The sequence below is a fragment of the Cylas formicarius genome, unplaced genomic scaffold (genome assembly GCF_029955315.1).
Source record: "Cylas formicarius isolate icCylForm1 unplaced genomic scaffold, icCylForm1.1 PGA_scaffold_6__28_contigs__length_40554024, whole genome shotgun sequence".
Taxonomy (NCBI): domain Eukaryota; kingdom Metazoa; phylum Arthropoda; class Insecta; order Coleoptera; family Brentidae; genus Cylas; species Cylas formicarius.
In genome coordinates, this window is record NW_026844347.1 from 31162758 (window position 1) to 31187431 (window position 24674).

General features: G+C 32.5%; 1 protein-coding gene across 2 annotated transcripts in view; it reads right to left on the reverse strand.

Annotated features, from left to right (window-relative positions):
- The window catches only part of LOC132702893 (potassium voltage-gated channel subfamily H member 8), a 135633-nt gene extending 111432 nt beyond the window's left edge, over positions 1 to 24201 (reverse strand). For both annotated transcript variants that reach the window (XM_060671750.1, XM_060671748.1), the window contains exons 1-2: positions 24129 to 24201; positions 7170 to 7273 (exon numbers count right to left, since the gene is read on the reverse strand). In XM_060671750.1, the coding sequence (XP_060527733.1) occupies positions 7170 to 7245 (76 nt within the window). In that variant the 5' untranslated portion in view covers positions 7246 to 7273; positions 24129 to 24201. The remainder of the gene's footprint in view (positions 1 to 7169; positions 7274 to 24128) is intronic.
- Between the last annotated feature and the right edge of the window lie 473 nt (positions 24202 to 24674).

Below are 24674 nucleotides of genomic sequence, written 5' to 3' on the forward strand. Positions count from 1 at the left end.
GCGGGGAACTGTTAAACTGACCTAAGCCATTTTATTTATCGATTCCATGGTATTATTGTTATTGTATTTAATCAATGTTTAAAATTGATGATTTTACTGTATACATATACACTACTTTATATAAGCTTTAGGTTAAGACAGGACATGACTTCGTGATGTATAAAATTATTATGACTTAATATTTTTCAAAAATTGTGTGTTCTAAATATACTAATAAACGTTTCTAGCAAATTAGTGCCAAAGCTCAATACCCCGTATTTGACAATTTTTCACTTTTATCTTGAAAACAATATAAAATTTACGTTTTCCAGATACAGCCATCGAAATAAATAAATTATGTGCAAGTAATGAACTAAAGGACTACGCAAAAGGCATTACCTGAAATCTATTTTCGGCTACACGAAATAACACGAATTACATTGAACGAAACCTAATTTTATTCGCGCACCCGGTAAACTCGTTACTCGCTAAAGACAACTGCCGAAAGCGATTTTCACGACCCACACGCGCAGAAAACTCCCCGCTTTCGGCAATTGCCATTAACATGTACAAGTGTTACAGGCAATGTTAACCACGGCAATCCAAAGCGAATACCTCTATCGTTAAAATGCACCCTGTTAAGTGCCTTAGCAATCTTCTTATGGTGCCTTTATGTAGGCCATTGTGATTTAAATGCGTACACACGAGATAGTCGTTTTCCATTTATTTAATCTGCTATTCGTTTGGGAAAATTAAACGCCTAGTTTTCGATGGGTTTTGTCGAGTTTTGTTCGTAAATTCGTTATAGCGCAAAACCAAGCTAAGATAGTACTTAGTTGTTCAAAGCTAAACCCGTCTTGTTACGTCATTCTATTAGATTCATCCCGAACATGGAAATATAATACAAAATTTGACTAGCATTCGATTCCTAATTCAGATTTTCGAAATTGTCACCAAATTGTCGCGATTTAACCAAACCATCCAATATAAACTAACAGTTTGTTAACATTGGTTCAAATGCTTGTGGCGATAGAACGTATTTCGTATGATTTGGTTCAGCCAATCACGTTCTAAACTTGGAAGTTATTCAACACATTAAGCAGCTCATTACCATTTTATATGACTGTTTAAATGATATTTAGAAACAACACACTTTTCAATTCCCAAAAATCAAGCATCTAGCGTTTCCCATGAGGTCGAAATTTTTACGCACCGTAGTGAAATACCGCTACTGGTAATCAGGTGCGTTTAGAATATGATTGGTGCGTGTCCATTAGGAATATTTAAGGGTTTGTCGTATCGTTAAAGTCTAGGTTTCTAACTGACATGTAAAACCTGACGCGTAAGCCCAAATCGGCAATTATTAAATTACATTTTATGAACTATTATTTAATTGTATAATCACTATACAGTGTCTTTAGGTTAAGTTGCACATTGCAAGCAATGCGTATTTTGTTTTCAAAAACTCAAAATCCATGTTTATTGCAATAACCTCTTTTGCTCTCAGTTTCGTGGGTCGGAGTTTCCTTTCATTCTTGCTCTACGCTGATGATCTAAAGATGTTCAAAAATATCTCACGTATTAATGACATTAACGTGTGGCAGTCTGGGCCTTGGTTATATTTATACTGGGAGGTCAACAGACTATTCCGGAATTCCTGTTATTGCATAATATTTTCTTGGATAAAAAAGACCTAGATATAAATCTAGACACTAAACTTCCCTTCGAGAGTCAGAATCAACAGTTCAAATCCATCAAGTAATTCACTGGTGATTCTTTATAATTCGTTAATCAACAAGCTTTAAGAAAAACTCAAATGCGGTTTACCGCACACGTTGCATAATTGCATAATATATTTACTATTAAAACATAGTAAATAGTCATAATAGGAAAACTTTACCCACCCTTGGTTAATGACACTTGTCAATCCTAATTCATGCCAAGTTTACAATATTTATTTTAGCGCCGTATTTATTGATATTAAGTGTCATTTCCCCAATCTTTTTTCCATCTCGGTAAAGAGGAATGTAATTCGAGTAGAAATAGAAACTTCATCTTAAGTATTCCTACTTGCTGCATCAAAGACAAAAACAAGAATAAATTTACCCTTTAGTCAACTCTCTCGCAAATCAAGTAATCATCAAATTAAGTAAAGTTCCTCCAACTTGATTAAGAGACGAATCCGCACGACCTCAGCGACCGAATGTTCAATGTTGTTTTAGGAATTTGCAATGATTTCCAAGAAAGGCTATTTCCGTCTTGAGCTATTTACTTAATTCACATATCGACCAATAACAAATTCGATTTCTTGCTACTGGGCATTATCCAAATAAAGCAGAAAAAAAAATGTTTAAAAACTTGCTCACTAAGTTGTATGCAAATGTTCGTATTAATTATTATTTATGAACAATTAATTATAATGAATATTGTATGTGATTTTTTGGGTTTTACGTTTAAATATTTATTAATCAAACTGCGAATAAGCAAAAAATATTTGTACGTAGGATCGTCGGTTGCAGAAATCATCGATTTAAATTTTAAATATATTTTTCATTTTAAATAAATTACTTCAATATTCAATTTCTTTTTTTAAAAAATCCTAAAGATATAACCGCACAGTCAGAATCTATGATTTTTGAGTCGATTGTGGTTTTATTGCCTATTTTTAAATTTTCGTAAACGCAAAGAAATAATTTAATTAAATTCATTTGAATTTAAAAGTTTTCTCGATAACCGAGACTAGCACCAAAGCTGTCTGTCAGAAACAGCTTAAAAGTTTACAGCTTGGCACTAATTAAATCTGATTTTCCTAATTCAACAATTCGGTTTTAAAGTTCGGGTACAAGTTTCCCGTAGTAATTTTCGAGAAAAGAGCCAATAATCCCGAAAAAAGATGCAATTGACAAGTAAACAACATGACACTTAAATAGATAATAGAATTTCGCCAAAATTTAAGTAATTTTGGACAGGGTTCCCCAAACCTCGCCCGCTTATTAGAAATATATAAAGAATGGAAAAAGATTTAAAAATTGGGTTGCAGTCATATGAGGCTATGACGTTCAGTTTAAAAAAATCTAGGACATTCTATCAAAAATTTTGAACATAGCTCTTTTATTTTTTAGAAAATATTGCGAAAAGCATCCACCATGGAAATAATGAACTATCTTCCAACCATTTTAGTTTTGTCTCTTTCGTTAGCGACTTGCCAAACTTATGCACATTTTGCAAAATATATAAATATAAGTTAAACGTTAATTTTAAATGAATTTTATTGGGGAAATAAAAAGAATGCTTCATTGGCGATCTAAAACCATCATAACATACCTTACCTATTTCAAACCATTTTGGAGTTAAAATCAAAAAACTGGAATAATCCAATTTTAGCAATTTATTTTATTTATTAATTTATGTTTCATATCTTGATATTGCGAATTCATATGCAGTAAATTAAGAAGAAAAACTATAACATGTCCTGATGGGAGCAGAAACAGTGCCATAAATAAACAATAGAGCGAGTTTTAACGATAAATAAAATGCACAGTTATCAGTCAATAACACTACAAATTATTCATCTTAAAGACTCAGCCTCAGATTTTGATAAAATATCAAGGGGATACAAAAAAAATACAAAAAAAATACAAAAAAAAACAAAATACAAAAAAAGGAGAAACACACTTCTGGGTCACAAAAACTCCGATTTTGTTTGTTATATTAATCAATCGTTGTTTATATATGATTTGAAATGACACAAAATCTCATAATAAATTGTTTGATAGATACTATTTAACTCAATTGTCAAAATATATCGCCATGGCTTATTTCTAAGACAGTTTGCCTACATTGCAATATTCTAGTTTTTTCCTTTTAATTCTACAACAGTTCAAAGTAGGTTTGGTTGGTATGGTTTGTTATAATACTTTTAGATCTTCTGGTAGACTTTCATCACTTTATATGATAGTAAAACCTCTCATCACCAGGATGTCCAGCAATTTATCCACCTCCAAGACGGTCTACCTCTGGATTTTCTTCCGCCAACGCAAAACAGCTATAATTAATCTTGCATAGATGTCTTTTTATAAAATTTAATAACAAGCAAATTTACTTGGAATTTTGTGTGAAATAGTTAACTTATAATAAAATATTTCCATAGCTATATTTTAAATTGAAAAGTCTGGGATAATTTTAGAAATATTATGCATCTATATTTTGCGCATATAGTATATTTAAAAAACTGACAGATATAGGACATACCATTTAAAATAATAGAGTTGGTGTATAGCTTGAATAGATATGGCAACACTGAAATGCCCCAAACATTTTAAAAGCATTCATTCTCAGCTACATTAACTATTTTCCGAAAATTGAAGAAAACGGTACAATACGAAATTTCCTTCATTTTCATTACGCGATGGGCGTTATTAATATTTTGAAAAGGCAAACTTTCTCGACCATATAGAGAGGAATGCACCAAATTTCATTTCAGAATAACCGAGAGGGGGGCCATAAAATCCGGGGGATGGAAATTTTTCCTACTTCTGTCTGGCCAGATTTTATCCTTATTCGCGGATATTTCGGCGAGTATTTTTAATTTATTTTCTGTCTACGGTTGCGAAATGCCAGATTACAATGCATTCGTTGTAACAATGCGCTGCGGTTATTTGTAAAGACGATTAGGTAGCGTCGGAGACGTCTGTACCGCGAAAGACCGGCGAAATGGCAATTTGGAATGAGTCTAGAGTGTCTACGTCCACAAATTACTCAAAAAGACAATTGAAAATGCAATGCAAATAATTAACGGTCACTTTGGAAGCGGCTTTTTTAATTACTATAATATTTTAAAATCATATACGGGAATTTTGAAAATAACATTTATTTTTTTGAAACTGATAGGTACCTCTTTTCCTTTTAAAAATATAAAAAATAAAATTCTACTGTTAAATTATCTTGAAAAATATTTTGTACAAAAAAAATATATATATTTTCACGTATTGATTCACGGATGGAAAAATGTGATGACACTATATTCCGGGATATCATCCGTTCGCTCGTTGAACTCCGACTGGAATCCTGCATCCGACTGGAATCCTGCAAATCTTGCATCCGACTGGAATCCTGCAGACGTTTCGCCAAAATCTCACTTGGCATCTTCAATGCTCGCGCTCCGAAAACACTTCGAACACTGGGAGGTTATCAGCGGTGCGTGCGTTATTTATACCCTGCGCGGGAGATGGTAACGGTGCTGCTTGTGGCTCCGCCCCCCGAATCGCGTTGTTAATTTCGGGATGTCGCAACTACGATTGGGCGAAATTAACAAGGCGACAAATATATATATATATATATATATATATATATATATATATATATATATATATATATATATATATATATATATATATATATATATATATATATATATATATATATATATATATATTAAATTTAGCAAGCAAATGTGCAGTTTGGGAACATCCTGTTTGCACAGCTTTTGTGATTCAATTGCGGTTTTTTTGTTTTTGGAATCCCAAAATTATAATTAAATATTTCCATAGTTATAAATTAAATCCCAAAGGTTTGGGGTAATTTTCGAAATATTATGCATGGACGAGAAAGATCACTATTAGGTTTCGGATAAATAGAGTTTACTGTTGTCTGGATTCGTTTCTTATTTATAATTTTATCTATAATGGAAGGATTGTAGCCGTTGTTCAGTGCAATTTGTTTAATGATATTAAGTTGTTTGTTGTAATTTTCTATTGAGAGTGGCGTATTAAGAAGTCTGTGTATAAAAGAGTGAAATGCAGCCATTTTCTGTGTATAGCGGTTATTTGAGCTGTTATGTATGACTGTCTCCGTTTGTGAAGGTTTATGATAAATGGAAAATCCTAATTTATTTTGCGTTTTCATAATAGTAAAGTCTAAAAAATTAATAGAGTTGTCCTGTTCAATCTCGATAGTGAATTTTATACGATTATGTAATGCGTTAATGTAATTTAAAAAAGAATTCAATTGTCTGTCGGTTCCAACAAAGCAAGCAAAGACATCATCCACGTATCTATACCACCCTAGAAAACTTTTACTTAAAGGATGTTCGAGTATGATATTTTCCAAATTATCCATAAAAATCTCGACTAACAAAGGACTAAGTGGGTGTCCCATAATCAGACCTTCCTTAGAGATGTAAATCTGTCCATTAAATTCAAAATAATTTTGGTCTAAAGATACTATAAATCAATCTAATAAATCTTGTTTCACCAATGGATTAACCTGTTTCCGAGATAGGGTGAAATCTACTAAATCTATCACATGCATAGGAGGAATACTGAGAAATAAGTTCTGTACATCAATAGACAATAGAGTTGCGTTAGAGTGAAATCATTCGAAACAAGAATTATCTTTAAGTTACCGAATTTAAGTTTTATCGCCAAAAATGCATTTTTCCATAACATAAGATAAAATGCCCCGTTTCAAGTAGACCGAAATACGAGATTTTCTTGCTATAAAATCACCGCTTTCGAGAATTCAATTTATTCAAACCCGGCATAAACTGCGACGTGCATTACTCAGCAAAATCTAAACCCAACGGAGCATCGCTAAGTCGAACGGATGAAACCTGTAAATCCATCAAAACATCATAACAAAGAGGACACTGACCTGTTAATCGCAAGTACTTTTGAGAGGTCGTTTGTCAAAGAATATACATATAACAGCCGTTTTTAATCAACCGGCAATACAGGCAGCTGCATTTCGTTGAAAATATGTAAAATGCCACATTTGGTGCCCATTTCGTAAATCACCGGGAAATTTGTCCTGCTATATGTGACAAAACCTATTCCATATACATATTAGGTCAAAAAAATTACCTGTTTGTAACTAAACCGGTTTGCGACTGGAATTATCATCGGAAAAGGTTAGCGAACTCAATCGTATCTCTGTTCTAAAACATTTTATTGGTCGAAGTGATGACGCACGAAAAGTTGCATCTTAAATATAAGAGGTCCATAACCCGCATTTGTAATGCATTATATGTATTATTAATAGAAACTCTATTACTGCAACATCAAACTTAGGTGAGTTCATTATTTCGGGCGGATCGCGTCATGTCAACTAAATATACGAACCAATTTAATGAGCATCGAAGTTATTTTGCGTTTATGATACATTCGGAGGTTCAACGACGTAGGTGTACTTACGAGTTCCGTCGAATCGCGTCGCTATAGTATCGAGAAATGTGTTTTGGGGCGCTAACAGCCCCCTCCGGGCTGGCATGGGTCCTGGGAATTTTTGCAGGACTATTCTGGAAACAAAAAGATAGCGTATTAACTTTGGGTGTTATATTGGGTGAATCAAAATTAAAAACTAAAATCGGCCACGAAGTAAGGTTTTTCAGCAAAGAGGCAGGTGGACAATACACCAATAATTTATACGAATTCAATTGTTTAGCACGTAAAATTGTCTTTTTCATCTAATGTACATCAATTTAGGTAGTTTGGTTATTTAAAAATAATACAAAAAGAAAATAACTTACAGTAGTGGTTTTAAATCTTTTTCTACTTGCGCCCCCCTTTAAAAAATAAATTTCATTTTTCTAACAATCTAATTTCATAATTATATTATAATTTATTTAATGGACTACAAAATAATATACGATATTGTGTAATAATATAAATATAAAAATTAATTATTTATTATAAGAAATAATAATTTTAAATGTAATAAAAAGAAAAAATACAATATCAGAATGATATTTTGGAAAAAGCTGGATGCCCCCCTTATAGTATTAACACTGATTTTACATTATTACATTCAATTTAATATTTGTAGATATTTGTTTTCTCCAATACATAGCTGGTATTTTTCTATGCGTCGTGAATGTTCGTAATCACTAGTCAGTGAGAAGATATCCTTCTCCAAAGTAGTTCTCAGTCATGTTCCCGCGATAATCTCCCTTCAAATATGCTCTGTTAGATAGCATTAGTCTTCTCTTTGTCGACGGGCCCCATGAAATCTTCATGAGAACTTTTAATTGTTTCTCTTGTCAGTAATTCACTTCCCATATATAAAATATTTTGTTTTCTTTATGCTTTTCAAGTATTTTCTTCGCCCACAATCTCATCGCTCTCAAATAAATGCTCTTGGCATTTATACTTTTTCCATTACTATTACAGTTTTTTACAGTCTAGCTCGACTCCTTCAAGTGGCATATTTTGTATCGACATCAAGGTTTCCTAGTCTTCCTGGATTTTCCTGGGCAGGTTGCACTTGGACTGCTGTACTTCTTTGGTACAATAATATATTGATTTTAAAATCATTTTTTCAAAATTTCCTTATATCGTAAACAATGATAAGGATTATTACAGATTCTTTGGAATTATTAATCTATATTGAGCTGACTGACATATTGCCCAATTAATGATGTTATTACAATATGGACATATACATAGAAATAATATGTGTCTACTTTCTCTTTTGTGCTGTATTTGCTATGTATGGACTTTCTTAAAGGTATTTTAAAAAAGTATATGTTTATATTTGAGTTTCACAGTACGCAACGCGGTGAGGAAGTCTCTGTAAACACAAGACTTTTTGGAAGTGTTAATCGATCGAAAAACATTAAACGTCCTGTTGGGTTTGTTACTTCAGTTTTGAGCTGTTTATGTTTAACCTGCTTATTTTCGATATTAGAAAGTTTCATGTTTAATACACCACGTTGCGGAAGTTATTCTGTTCACACAAGCACCGATCCTAAACAGGTTAGAAACTAAAAATTGTTTTTAGATCGAATAGTAAGTTAAAGGATACTTAAAATTAAATGATGTACCGATTTTTAAAAAGAAACAATTTATTTGGTGATTAAAATGGCAGATGGTTTTTCCTGCATTCTCCGAAAGACTCTTTCCTTTAGAATTGTGCGCTACAATTTTTAAACAAGACACCGGGTGATAACACCAAAAAGGTTTACACCCCACCTCATTTTCAGAGTGCGTGTGATTTTTTTAATGAAATGCTCCGTCGTGCTCCCTGCTTTGTTGGACTTTCCATCTGCTTTTTAATGAGATATTCGCAGCATAAACGCAGGAAATTGAGACATTTTCCGCTCCGGAATTTTTTCAATTAATTTTTAAGCATTGTTCCGCTTAAAAATTGATATTTGAATTACCACGTTCCAAGAGAAAACGAAACACCCAAGATAATAGACCAGCAATACTAAAATAAAAGAAAATAGTCAAAATTAGTAGCTAATATTGGTAATTACTTCTGACAAGACATAAAAATTTAATTTTTGCCAGATTTGCAGAGTCTAAACTTGGCGGGCCAAATAAAATGGTAAAAAGAAAGCAATGCTCACAATGAGTCTAAATAGTTTAATATTTTATTTTTTTTTTAGATAGCAAGCCAAATTCTTAAACAAGAACAAACGGATTTAACTCATTCTATGAGTTCATATTAGACTAACTATTTTATTAAAGGCGAAGTTAATCGATTGGGGATCTAGGAGTCACCTACGAGTCAGGAATTTTGTGTTAGTACATCGATAATAGTAACCTACTTTGGAAATGAAGCTTTTTTGTTATATAGACCATTGAAAGAACATTGAAATCATTTGCCATTGCGTTTTCCAATAATGGACGATTTACTTTCGTCAAAGCAATGAGCCAACTCTTGTCACAAAAGGTTCTTATTGATTAGATACAAAATTCGCTTAATAGTTCTCTCCAAGTGTTGGAAAGTCTATACAAGCTGCGTTTAGTGTTCGCAAAAGACTATTAATACTAACAACTTGACCTCAGAAATAATGAAAACTGCTTAATCAATCATAATTCAAAAATAAACTCCTAGCGCGAGTGCCTTCATGGTGTTTGTATGCGTATTTCGAAATCATGGGGAAAAAATATAATTTTTCAAAAAAACTTCCAATACTTTTTATAAAACTTCTGGATTCCTCCTGCGTCGGTTTTTGTTGAGTCGAATTCTGTTGGCTTCTTCAGAGCTTGACTGACACTGGCTCACATTTTATTTGTTGTTGTTTTATGTATGTGGTGTTGTTGTTATTTATGTTTATGTTTATGCCCCTCATTTAGCTCCGCCCCCTGAAACAATATAAAACCAGGTTCAGTCAAGCTCTCAAGAAGCCATCAGGATGATTGGCGAAACTTTAGCTAGATCGACTCAACAAAAACCGGTGCCGGAGGAATCCGGAAGTTTTATAAAATGAGAAAGCATATCTTGATTTTATCTGTTAATATTCACTGTGAAACAAAGACCCTGCTAACAATGTGGGTTTCAATATCAAAGGTTATTTGCGATATCCCAGAACCACCCGATACGTTTGCTGAACAGGTAAAAATATTCGAAAGACGCATCTGTCGGTAGGAAGCGTCTCACATTTAACGCAGCACCAAAAATATTTGTGGAGTTGGATTTTTTGTATTCGATTTCAGTTTAAAAAAGAGGTTTTATGATATGCCATTTAAGTTCATCTTTTTCCTGACCGTTAAGAATTCGATGTTCTGAATTATAGGAAAAGTCTTAATTTTATTTTGCATATAAGAATACATAAAAATTGGTTAGTTAGTTGTTAACTGTGTTTATCTAGAAGTCCGAAAAGTGATACTTTTACTCTCGCAATGGAGTTGTTTTGGGCCAAGATATGAGCTGAGAAAAATACATTTTCTCAATAGTTATGAACGATATTTCATCTACAACTTCGCTATTAAACAGACCATAGATATATTGCAAGCATGTTACCACCATAAGTTCCCTTCATACAAACCTCGTAAATCAAAATGACCCCAATGTTATGCAGAATAATTAGGACTCCAGCAGGGCTTCTGCTTATCTCCAACACTTTTGATAACATATATTTCAAGGTAAATGCTTTGGTGTGTATCTGGGTATGGATGGCAGTTTTCAGGACACCCTGGTATTCTTATCATTCTTATTCTTATTAGTTTTGACCAACCGTGTATGAAAAATTATGTACAGTAGAGTAATAAAAATCTAATAGAAGCCATGTTTTGGTTGAAAAATAAAGAAAATAATTAATTTCTAGAAAACCTCTAAATATATTATATTGTATTTATTATTCAAAAGCAATAATAAAGTAGTAGCGGATTGGAAAATGCAATGATATACATGGTATTAAAAATGTTTTAAATCGATAGAGCATCACCGCTTATGGAAGTCAAATTTTCATTTTACCGTTCGTTGTAAACATCTAAGGTACCATCAACGGTAAAACACCCCAAATATAATCATTTTTTATTAGTATATGCCAATAAACCTACAATGATAGAAAATTTTATGAAATATCTGTGATAGTGGCTGTCAATAAGGAATTACAGACATAACTAAATCGGAAAACTACAATTGAATTAACTAAAATCAATACTGCTTGTTCTGGCCAATTATTATTCCGCGTAGAACCTTCGGAACGGCATCTATACCTGATCAACAATTAATTTGACTGAAACTACCGATACTGCGCGATTAAGCAGTAAGACGTAAGCTTGACTGTAAATCTCAGCCGCCGGGAGGTCGTTATCAAATAAAACCACATCGTGTGGAAGCCTATTAAGTTATTACGAGGCAAACGGTTTCCGAAACTCGACTATCCCATCTCATTAATTACGTGTGGTATATAACTCAAAAATTCATGGTTTGGCAGATTTTAATTTAAACATATCCAACGTTGCTAATGTTCTATTGACATAATAAAATTTAACTTTTAACTTTGAAATTATTAATATAATATTATTCAATAATGGTATGGATCAAGCACGTGCATATTGTCACTTTAAGATGTCAGCTTCGAACCACTTCGGATATTTCCAGTCCTTTGGCCACGGATGTCTATGGTGATACGTGATGTCTATGGTATTATATTAAAGTAAATAAAATGTAGAAAAGACATGTTGCCGAAGGAACACAGACCGCATTGCATTTTAAAGTTTTATTGATAACATCTAGGCCACTAGCCGAAATTCATAGCAATTTTTGATAGTACCACACTAACATGATTCAAATTTAGGTAAGTGTGTATAATTTCGAAAATTCACGAAAATAAGAATATGGATAAACATATCTTCTTTCTATAATATGACAACAAAGGCTGTCGGTAATCCTGACAGGCCACCGCCACTTACGAAGACCTCAAAAGTGCCAACCACAACTTACGAGGTGTGTTCAAAAAGTAAGGCGACCTTTAAATTTTATCAAAAAATATGTATTTATTCATCAAAATTAATGTTGTTCCCTTCAAAGTAATACCCCCCTCCAGATATAATACACTTGTGCCAACGTTTTTTCCAATCCTAGCAGCACTACTGGTAAGCACTTGGGTTCATCCAGCGATCTCCTGAATCGTTCCAGACCTCCTTCCTTTCATGTGTTTCTTGAGTTTTGGGAACAAGAAAAAGTCCAATATGATAACTGAGGCATGATTTTACCACAATTCCGAAAGATTTCTTCCTATTGCTTTTCGCAAACGAAGCATAACTGCAGGATAATACTCTTTATTGACCGCACGACCTTGTGGTAAGAACTCTTGATGTACTACGCCGCGATAATCAAAGAAAACGGTAAGCACATTTGATCGAACTTGACGTACTTTTTTCGGTTTTGGCGATTCTGGGTTCTTCGATTGGGCTTTGGATTCGACGTCATAACCCTATACCCATGATTCGTGGCCAGTAATGAGCTTTTTGAGCATATTGACTAAACGGCATCGGCTCTTGCGAGCTGCTCTTTCGACGGTCCTTTTGTTCAAAATTAAGCAGTTTCGGCACAAATTTTGCCCAAAACTTCGGAAAGAATTGCATGGCCCGAGCCAATGAGATGCGAGCGTCTTCAACCACTTCTCTAATAGTGATTCCATCACCATTTCTTCAACGCTTTCATCACATGCTGGGGCCTCCAGAGCGTTGTTCGTCATCAACGTCTTTTCGGTCATTGTACCAAGTGTTTTGCGCCACTGTGTTCCATTTTTTACACTAAATCATTAATAGCAATAAGATAAATGCCATTTGGTACAACCCGTTGCTAATAAATAACATTATAGCATAAACTTATTGGGTATTACTAGTTTATTATTGCCGCACTGCAGTTTGTCATTGAAACTTTTTGCATTTCAATTCGGGATCGTAACGCCAATTAAAAAATGACGTTTTTGCTTGTTGCAAACTGTTTATTCTCGGTTAAACAGGAACAGAAAATAAATAAAGCAAAGCAAGGCGGAGTAGCTCATTAATTTTCAACAGAAAAGTTTTGCGGCTTATTAGACGTCAGACAGAGACTTACAATAGTGTAAAAGTACAAGCGATACTTGTGCAAAGTTCGAGTCACGTACTTTAATTTCGAAACTCGGAAACAGTTTAACAAAGGGATGGGCGATTTAATGAAGTTTGTTAGTGAAACTTTGTTGTGGCCAGTTTAGGTCGTTTCGATTATTTTATTGAGTAAAATTTTCGTACACCGTTGTTTGATTTATTACGCTTGACGTTAGAGGTGGGATCAAACTCTACAGGTAGTTTTCATGGGACACCACATTATAATAAATATTATTATATTATATGATATAATTACTATAATATTATAATAAAAGCAAGCCTCTCATAGTGGTAGTTTAAATTTTGCAAGACAGTTATAGTTTTTGAGTAATGTCTAGACCATTAATTTTTATTTTAATGTCCATTTCAGTAAAGTGCAGAATAATAAAACTTCTTTAGTTACTACAAATGACTACAAAGTGATCGAACGATTACTTTCATTGTTTGACAAAATTCTTTCTTTTTATCGTTTTTATTGTTATTCATTCACTAACACTGAAATAGGGAGAAGGACATTCGACCCTCTCTCAAAAAATAATTATCGTAAAAGCTTATAGTAAAAAACTTGACTAAAGCGAATCTGTTGATAGACTAAAATGAGTCGTTCAACAACTCTAAGTTTGACAAAATTACATTTAGTTCCGGAAATATTCGATCACTCCTCACCACTTTCCCTTAAGAGAGCAAAACTCATTTAACGGAAAGTAATAGAATGTATCCCAGCTTTGCAACGGTGTCCATTTTAGCTGTTGTAACATATGATGATTTCGCAAAAAGAGAATTTAAAAGTCAAGTGTGCCATTACGCTCAGCATTTTCTCTTCAAAACTTTAGTGATATGTTTTTTCACCACAAATCTTTACGGAAAATATTTTTCGAGATACAGTCAAGTGCAATTCTTAAATGGCCACCCCGTGTGTACACCGTGTGCCAAATAAAACGACCCACTATACGATCTTTAAACCCATAGGAAATAACGAAAAAAAGTTTCGTACAAAAGTTTCTTGGACTCTCCTGGGGATTTAAAATATTATAAATTTGTTGATACAGGGTGTCCCAAAAGTGTCCCCTCCGACATCAACTTTGTTATTTTAAATGGAACATATATTTTGACATATTTGGAATCCTTGGTCATATTCTATTAAACATTACACAAAAAATATATTAGATAGAAATTTATTTACAAAAATCATAATACTCATCATTATCTGAGAAAGTCATATCCTCTTAATGTTATAATGAACGGGTCGATGCAACGGTCTGAACGAATGAATTAGCCAAGATCTCACTTTTTTTTTATTTCTTTAATAACATGCTGCTTTTCGCCAGTTTTCTACCATTGCTTAATGGCTTGCTTAGTAGCTTCAGGTCTTTTATTTTTAATATCGTGTCGTTGGCTACAAATCCTTTCTGTTCCCATATTTCTTGTACAGGGTGAGTCAACGATAGAGTAAAGTCTATTATCTCATTGGTTTCAAAAGTAATGAGAAAATGGTTAATACAAAAGATTGTTACGATGCACAATTTAAAATTATTTTAAACTATACAGGGTCACTTAAAAAAGCGTCACGAATAAAATATAACACCCTATTTTTAAATTTTTTTTGAATTTGAAATTCTTCAACTTTTTTTATTAATAATAATATATACCGAAACCAAAAAGCTTATATAATATTATAAATTTTCTAAAAAAATACCATTTTTTTTCAATTTAAATTAGATGTAAAGTACATGTTGGTAAAATGGTACAACATTTTTTTTTCTAAAAAACCTTACAAAAACCTACAACTTTTATGAAGCATGCCATTTTCCAATATTTACCCTTGTTCCTGTCTAAGACTATTGTTATTTTAGTTGACCATGACAAAACTATTACCTAGTCAACATTAAAAAATTAATAGCAGAAAAACTTTGTTGGTGAAAATAATAGCCAAATTTTAAATTCACAGAAACATAAATAATATTAAATACCTATTACTACAAATTAACTTATCCCATTTTAATTATTATTAATTTAATTATTATTATTTCCATGACTTCCGGTGTTGTAAGGAGATTCACATAAACACGATCTTTAACATATCCACTTCAAAATAAATTTAGCGTTGTTCACTTCTTAATCGTAATGCTGAGGAGCTCTATCTTGCTGAAACCATATTTATTGTATTTGTTGGTTTCATTACTACAACTATCATCAAACCGTGCCACTCACTGAAGAGATTGTCTAGTTGGTATACGTGTATTAGGGTACTTCACATTGTAAAGTATAATTACCAAGAAAGTATCTTTTTGCCTCACCCAGTATACAAATCATATCAACCAGCGTTAGGAGAAACAATACTTTTCTTTACTATACTGATACCACGATCAATTTTATTAATTTATTTACTCAGTTCTCGGGTAAAATTTTGACATCTAGTGATGGCCAACTAATATAGGAATAGTATTAGACAGAAAGAAGGATAAAATAAATCGCGATGTATTAAAAATGACACACATACATATATAAGTTGTAGGTTTTTGTAAGATCTTTCAGAAAGAATAATAATATATATGGTGTGATGATCCAAATATATTCGTTTATCTTGAACACCCAGTAGCATCAAATTCAAATTCCGTTGAATATGACTTTAACGTCGTCTTCCAATGACTAACATGAAATATAAGTCAAGTGTGAAAACTAGTATTTTTTGGAAAAATTAAAATATTGTTGAAAATTTTTAAAACAAAATTTTAAAATAGGTTGTTCAACTTAAAAAATGTGTTTTATTCGTCATGCTTTTTTGAGCAATTTGTATACGTTAAGCTAATTTTAAGTTGTGCATCTTCAAAACTTTTGTATTTACCATTCGAAATCAATAGTCAAATTCGGAATTGTATTTACCTAACAGATAATATAAGCAACAGATACTATAAGTAAGATAAGTAAACCTAAACCTAAATTAACTTCTGAGATTTACAATATTGATCAAAGTCTGCCTATGCTTGACATCCAAATTGAACGAAACTGGGAGATGGCATTTTAAAAAGAAATTGTTTTCACTAGATTATGCATAAAAAGTTGAGAAGCTATAACAGCTCCGTTCAAACAATGTCATTTTTTTAGTAGTCGTGAACTACTTTCATTCAAACTCGTCCCGGTCGTGCGATTGGAACCAATTTATAAAACATGATATTTTCGTTGGCATTTTCATGAGTGGCCATTTTAAAATATAAATGTAATAAAAAAGTCACAGTTGTGTTTAGTTTACTTCCCTAGGAATCGATATGTATCGACAAACACGCTGTAGATAAGTTATTCCTCTCAGATACCTTTAAGTATTTATAAAATGAACATTACGAGAAAAATTTTACGGGTAAAACGAAAATGCTTTTTAGGCAAAGGCCCTTTAGGTCCTCGGATGTGTCTAATGAAAAAAACTTTTTTCATTGCTTGCTTTTAGTTGCTTCGACGGCACAATTCCTAAACGGCTTACGTACTCACTTGACCGATTCGACGCAAAACGGATTTAAAACGACCTAAAAGTTTTAACATAAATTTACTGAGACCATAAAAAATCATCCAATTCTGTCTGGCGCACATTCCGCCTCTTTCGGCGTGTATTTTCGACGAAGATATTTCGTGGGGTGGCACTTTTTTTCTCCCTTATCGGGATTAGGAACTTTAATAAAAACCTGTAAGGTTCTTCTTAGGGTTACTTTATTCTGACAGATAAGCTTTAACTCGATTTAAATTTAAAGGAAACTATAAGAAGCGGGAGTTGTTAACGTCATCTAAGCATTTATCGCCATTTTATTAATTACATTAATTTTTAGTCAATAATCAACTAATTAATTAATTAACTTTACGATTTCAATTTCAGGTTCTAGTATTTTCCTATAAGTGGGAAAAAAATGGAGGGCTATAAAAGAAGGTATATGCCAATGGTGATTTTTAGAGACAAAAAACCAAAATATACACTTTGTAGACCCAATAAAAAAAAAATCAATAAAATATAATTTACGTATAAAACTAGATGAAAAAAAAAATAGATTTTTTTATAAACAACAAAATATTAAACATTCCTTCAAACAAAGCAATGCACAAGCACGAAACGATTAAGGCGTCGCCAAGTCGAAATATTTCGCAGATAGAGAAAACTGAAAATATGTAGGGAAAGGAGGATAAAATTCTAAAACGAAGTTGTGTGTGTATGTATGGAATATAATACTGAATTTCAAAAAGTTGGTATGTGATGCGTTAAATATCAACTTCGACAGTAAACAATCTCTGTAGTTAAGAATTTATTCCGCATTAAGGGCAGGAATTTAAAGATAACATATGACATTCGAAATTGATATATTTGTTGTACACAGGGTAACCCAGTAATTGAAAATGGCAAAACAAGAGATTCTTTAGATAAAAATGTAACGATATAACAAAACTCACCTTAGCCAAAAGGTTAATTAAATTAAAAAATTAATAATAATCGAGTTTATGCATAAAATTTGGCAAGTCGAGGTTGTTTGACATGAGACATTCATTTTCGTATATAATTTTTTCTACCCCCGTCTGTAAAATACCTAATTACCCACCGATCTAGCGTGCGGGAAGCGATTTTACCGCTCTGTTTTGGGAGCAATCGGATGTTTTCGGTGATATTTCCCACGCTTTGAATTTTGACGTTTGTCAATTCTGACGATTATGTCAGTGAATGTATCCGCGTTTTGCGAAAATGTACCCAAAAACTAACGGTCGTAGAAAAAGTATAGTACGCAACACGTTCGGTAAACCTTTTGACTCACTCGTTTATTAAAAACTCGCTCTGCTGCACTCTGCTGCGCTCCGCTCGTGTCAAATAAACTTGTGAGTGAAATGCCGTTTACCGCACTTGTTGTATAATATAAATATACTATTGGAACAATATCGTGCATTTGATGCTTACTAAGTTTTTTGCGCTTTAGTGTATGCAAATGTTTAATAAAGATATCACTTCTTATACATTTTATTTATTTCACCCCGAGTAGCCGTTTTCGAGAAGTTTGGGTTTTAATTGTTCAGTACTCATTAGGTAATATTTTAAATTTCATATTTTTATGCCATCAATTTTAAAATAACCAATGATTGCTGAGCTAATATAATAGTACAAACCTTAACAGCGTTTTCAAACTTCTACAATGAAATAAAATACAAAAAATATCACCATTACAGAATAAAAATTCTTAAAAATTTTAAAATCTGGGCGCCTCAGGTTTGGAATCTTCAAATAACGTTTATGAGCTCGACACTCATTATTATTCTCTTGTGCGTATAAACGTATAATATAGCGCAACTCCACATTGGAAAACAAGTTATGTCTTGGCATTACCTGAAAACTAATCAAAAACACCCAAGCTACTGACAAACGGCAAAGAAATTTACCAGAACCCAAGTGCCCATCTTGCATGTCCACACGAGACTTCAATAAGAAAATTTTAAATTTCAAATTCCTCGAAATCGGTTCTTTTTTTGGGTAAAAAAATTTAAAAATTGATATCTTTACTAAAAATCTGCATACACTAAAAGTTAGGAAGTATCAAATCTTCGAAAAGTGCTATACGTAACGTACTTGCCCCAAAAATATTAACGAAAATGGATTTTTCTTGTCAAGAAACTCCGATTTGCGAAATTTTGTTAGAAAAGCTCGCTCATTTCAGGAATTATTTTTAAAAATTAAAAAAATTTGATACCATGTATCCTGTCAGTATCAACAAAAATACAATGTTTGAAGCCTTTTTATTGTTTTTGTAATTGTAATTATGTCAATAATATTTGTTACATTTATCTTATTCAGGTTTCACGGTCTCAACGATTTCACTTCCATCTGTTTTAATCGTTCTTTTCGATAAATAATGGTGTATGTAGTGTATATAGAAAAACGATTAATTTTAATAGTAAAACATCATGCAATTAACTTCGTTAAAGTCTCGGCAAAAATAATCTAGCAGATAACGAAGATAGAAACTTGATTTAGTACCCGAAGAATACAAGAAAACAAATCGCTGCATTGTTTAGGTTTATTAATTATCTACCGACTGATTAATTAACAGTTCTTGTAAAACAACAAACAAAAGCGGGTTTAAAAATAAACCCGGGTTTTGCCGATCAATGAAATAATTTATTTAACTGGTTCGGCATTTCTGCCCCCGTTTTCGCAATGGTTTCGGTTTATTTTGGATAATGAATGGGTGTATATCAAAGTAAACTAAAAATAAATCTCGCGAAAGTATTTTATAAAGAAAAACAACAGGTCACGATTATTGACTTCCGCGAGGCAAATCGCTGAAAATTTGCCAAATAGGCTGCCAAATGTACTGATATGACATTTTTACGAGCAGAATATTACGAAAAAATAACGTATTATTCAAAATCAACTTAAAACCTGAAAACAGTCATGCCACATCCAGCTGGCCAAGAGCAACATTGAAATTTCAATTCAAACACTTTTTATTTCACTGGGATTCCCGTACAAAAAAAAATAAATTCATAATAGTCGCTCCAAACCAAAATATTGCGAAAACAAGTGGTTTCTAATAAGAGGATCTTTTTCACGTAAAAATTATACAGGGTTTTACAAAAAGAAATGAGCCTTTGCAAGTGAGAAAAGACATAAGTAACAAGTAAAAGAGAAATTGAAAACAAATTAAAATGTATCATGTCAAAAAACCACCATCCATAAGAAAATACCACTAATCAAAAGGATAAAACACACGAATGTACAAAACAAATTAATAAAAACGAAATTTACAAAATTTAAATAACACTATGCCAATCCCAACGACAAACACTACCTTATCTTCTTCTTGTATATTGTAGAAAGCCCCTTCAAGTAGAATTTAAACACAGTTAAAAAGAGACAGCTATAGCAGAACCGATTGGAACCATAAACGAATAGATTTAATGGTAACAATAAATATTTTTATTGAATTTTTCGAAATTTAGTAACCCCGTAATATGTTGTTATGATTGTGATTTTTTCATGACGGTCGTAGAAAAAGTATAATATGCAACACATTCGGTAAACTTTTTAAGTCACTCGTTTATTTAACACTCGCTCCGCTGCGCTCCGCTCGTGTCAAATAAACTCGCGGGTCAAATGCCGTTTACCGCTCTTGTTGCATAATATACTATTTTGGATAATGTCTGGCATGTCTTCAAACAGTGTTATATAACTTTGAGATTGCTGTATTCAAATAAAGATATATTATGGTGTGACATGAAAATACATTTATGTAAGAGTATGTTGTCTCTCGCTTGTCTTACTGCAATATTGTATATTACCCCTGCTTACACACCGTAACCTCTTATCGGCTACAGAAAATTCAGAATATTTATTTCTAACTTACGCAAAATTAATCCGGAGCATTCAAAAAATAAATTCGTTCAAAATAAAAATTATTTTCAAATACAACTTTCTATGGTCTTTAAAACGTGTGACAAATTTCAGCATTCCTAAATATTTGGATGACAAATTAGTATTTATGAAATCAATTCATGACCTGAATTTAAGACACCGAGCCACGTTCACTATGCCGTTACAGAGAACTATGCTTTCTTTTACTTAATTATTGTTATAGTTTTATGTTTACTTTTACTTACTACATTGTAATTAGATATGGGTTAAGTGTGAGTGGCTTTAAGGCCAGATTTCGCCCATGTAATCTTAATAAAGACTATTATTATTATTAAATCACTGCGAGAAAAATAGGACACTCATTATATTTATTTAAGAAGTTATATGCCCGAACTATAACCGTTGATAGATTGCTTTTCTGATTCAGCAGGTGATATGAACGACGTAAACATAGTAATTGTTAATAAAAGAAAATATCGTTTAGCACTTGACAATTTGGTAAATATTTACAACTTGGTCGGGTGCCATCATACAAGAGGAAATTGCTTCGATCATAAAGATTCGGGCTATTTTTTGCTTGTTATCCAATACGATAAGCAGATCGAACTGTAATTCTGTTCAAAAAAAAATTTCCTAAATATTTAAGTGAGAATCTTTACTTCATTTAATTTAATTATTCAAATAATTAATAATCGATTAACAAAAGGCGAGTTCTGGATAGGGATTTATCTACGACAAAGGCAATAGCGAAACCAGGTTTTCCATGACAGTTCATAGGAAAAAAAATCATTTTAATTGCCGAAGTTTAAAGAAAAATGCTTTTGTCATATACTAATTTTGCATTTTTATTTTTATAAAAACTGTTACTGTCCTATAGTGTTTAATATGTTCCAAATTAAAGTTTAGTGTAATATAAAGAAAAAAAAAAGCAAATAATATTCAGAGCCTACTAGAATGAAAACGAAATTGTCAATAAAAGAATACAATTTTTTGAGGTTTTGCACAGTCTGTTCAACACCAAAATGCAATTATTATTGCAGCAAAAATTTGACCAGTTTGGTCAGAATTGAAATATGGAACGAAGACATCAGGTTTGGGTGCCAATCTCTCCAAGAAAGAAACAATTCGCTCAGAGAGATATCTCTTCGCTTCATTCAACTTTTCTTGTTTGAGATTAGTTAAAAATTGTCACTGACAGATTATGACAAAATGTATCTTTTGTAGGTTAGAAGCTAATGATATTTTATCATTTTTAATATAAGCCATGAAAATTATCTTTAAAATATTACCACTACCACAACGGAATTGATTCGTAACGGCACTAATGGTGATTAGTTACCATTCGACCAGTGTCCCAAAAAGTCCCTATTGTCGCGTTAATTAGTTACGATTTTGTCATATGTAACTTTAAATTATCAAAACAGGGTATAAATAAAAAAATTATGAATTTATCAAATAGTTGGACATCCATTAACCGGCGGACACATACGTTGAATTATAACGCGTTAATCGAGCTCTGATATATTGAGGAAATTTATTCTGTTCTCTGATATCCACTGACTGTCAGTTTTCCGAGTGCGAAATGATTAATTTAATAAATGAAATCAGGCTGTTTAGAGTTCGAGCGATCTAGGTGACACCCATTAAATGTTCCGTGACATTAATAGATTTGTTATTGTTCAAAATATAAAACGGTAAGTAGAAATATGAGATAACCCGTCCTAATTAATCGAATAATGGTTGTCGCGAACGAATGAATTTGGACATTTTTTTTTGTCGGTTTATGAGTTGCTAATGTTTAAATGAAGCCAGCCAGATGATGATATTTGTTTGGGAATAAGTATACTGCTTAAATGCGGGTAATTATCAATGTTTTCTCTTAACATGACGTCGCATCATAACAAAATTTGGAAACACTAATATTGAGCAGAGTCAAACTCGGTCCAACTTCAAAGGCTTCCCTTGAGGAAAAGGCAGCTTTTATAACCGCAAGCGTTTCTTAATAAACAACTACAAATTTATATTTCCAAACGTAATCACTAACCGTAATTAAAGCTATTAAAGGAAATTGTCGTTCTTATATTAATCCCACTTCTGAATATTTTTAGCCGCTGATCTTATTTTCTTACGTCAAACTAAAGTTTCGTAGCTTTTACAAAAATTTAATTCAATTTAATTTAATTTAATTAATTTCTAATTTAATCTTATTTTCTTACGTCAAACCAAAGTTTCGTAGGTTTTACAAAAATTTAAAGACAATTACCTACGAGATACAGTTAAGATTCAGTATCGAACAACATTAAACAATGAAAAAACAGAAAATGTAATCGACATTGTTTTTTTTTCCTTTAACACCATTTATTATATTTCAAATACATCCCTTTTTATTGGTCTTTAAACTGGACACCTATTTTACTGAAATGTCGATTTTTTATTAAAATTAACCAGGCTTTCTAAAATAAAAAAAAATAATTTAAGGATAATTTACTATGGTCCTTCGTGTGCAGCAGTGATTACCAATGTTCAGATTTACCTGGCCTTTATCAGAAAGTAATGACAGGTTGAGAATTTTTTTTAATAGAAAAATATAAATATTAATTATAATTTTCTGGATTATGGTTCAGAGGAAAGTTCTAAACTTAACGACGGCTATATAATATATACAAGCGAAGCAAGAGGATTAGTTTTAGAAGTCAAAATTAATGTTCAAAAATTTTTGTGGAAAATGTAAGTTTTTAAAAAGTTATATCGCTAAAAATATTAAAGCAATTTTCATTAGAGATGAATAACCAAAAACCAAACCAAAAATTTTCAAAAACCAATATCTATAAAAAGATTTGAGACATCAATATTGAACAATAACTCTTTCCTAATATAAAATCAAAGGAGGCTCAGCTTTACAAGATAAAAAAATATTTTTCCATGAAACTTCCGCATGGATTTGTAGGTATACTTCTTTTAGATTTCTCCTGCGTTACGTATTGCCTCTGTCTCGCTGGAGCTTCGCTGTCTCAAACTATTTCAGCGAGCCAGACTCAACACACGACGCAGGAGATACCCAGAAGAAGTGTACCTGCAAAAAAATAATTCTTCATTAAACTGAAACCGAATTAGCATTTCTCAGCTTCGAAAATTATAATTATTTTGGTTTTAAGAAAATTACGATTCTCTGCATCTTTTCAACGACTAAAACAAACACAGCAAAAAGTAAAACAAAACCGCAAAGTTTTAATGCAGATAGCTAAGTAAGTTAATAGAAAACCTAAAAATCAAATAGCACTTTTTCCATTGAACTTTATGAAATACGTGAAATTAAAATTTAGGAAAATTTACGGAACATCCTGGAAAATTTCGCAGCGTTTTCCTACGCACCGGAGCATTTTGGTTTTGCTTTTAATTAGTCAAAATTAATGGACAATAAGGATCATTACAACTACGGCCAATAAACTTACTAGAATACAAAACCATCCGTTAAGTCGCTAGGAAACGCGATACACAAAAGTTTTTTTTACCACGACACGTTTTACAATAGCTTCCTACATGTCTACATTTTCCGCTGATCTACGCGCGAACGAAAACGTGATCGTGGAACTACGACGACGACGTGGATCGGACGGGCATAAGAAAATAAACCTGTTGATTTTACAAGTTTTCGCGAATACGCTCTCGAACTGATTTCTCCGTGAGGTTGGGGGCGCAAAGGAAATGCGAACTGCGAGAGCTTGTATTCCCGGGAACCAAAAGCGTATCCCGCCGGAGTATCCCAAAAACGCTTGCGCGCCTTTGGTACATTACCGCGCGATCTCAATACTTTCGCTAAAAGCCATTGTGATAGTAGTAGCAATTATTATTAAAAGTACTCGATGAAAATTGCATATTTTTTCCACGAATGCGGTGGTTTAAAATTCAATTTCGGTACGTCGCGTAGGTCGCTTTGACGACGAAAAAGTTTTTTTCTACTCCCGTCTGTAAAATACCTAATTAACCACTGATCTAGC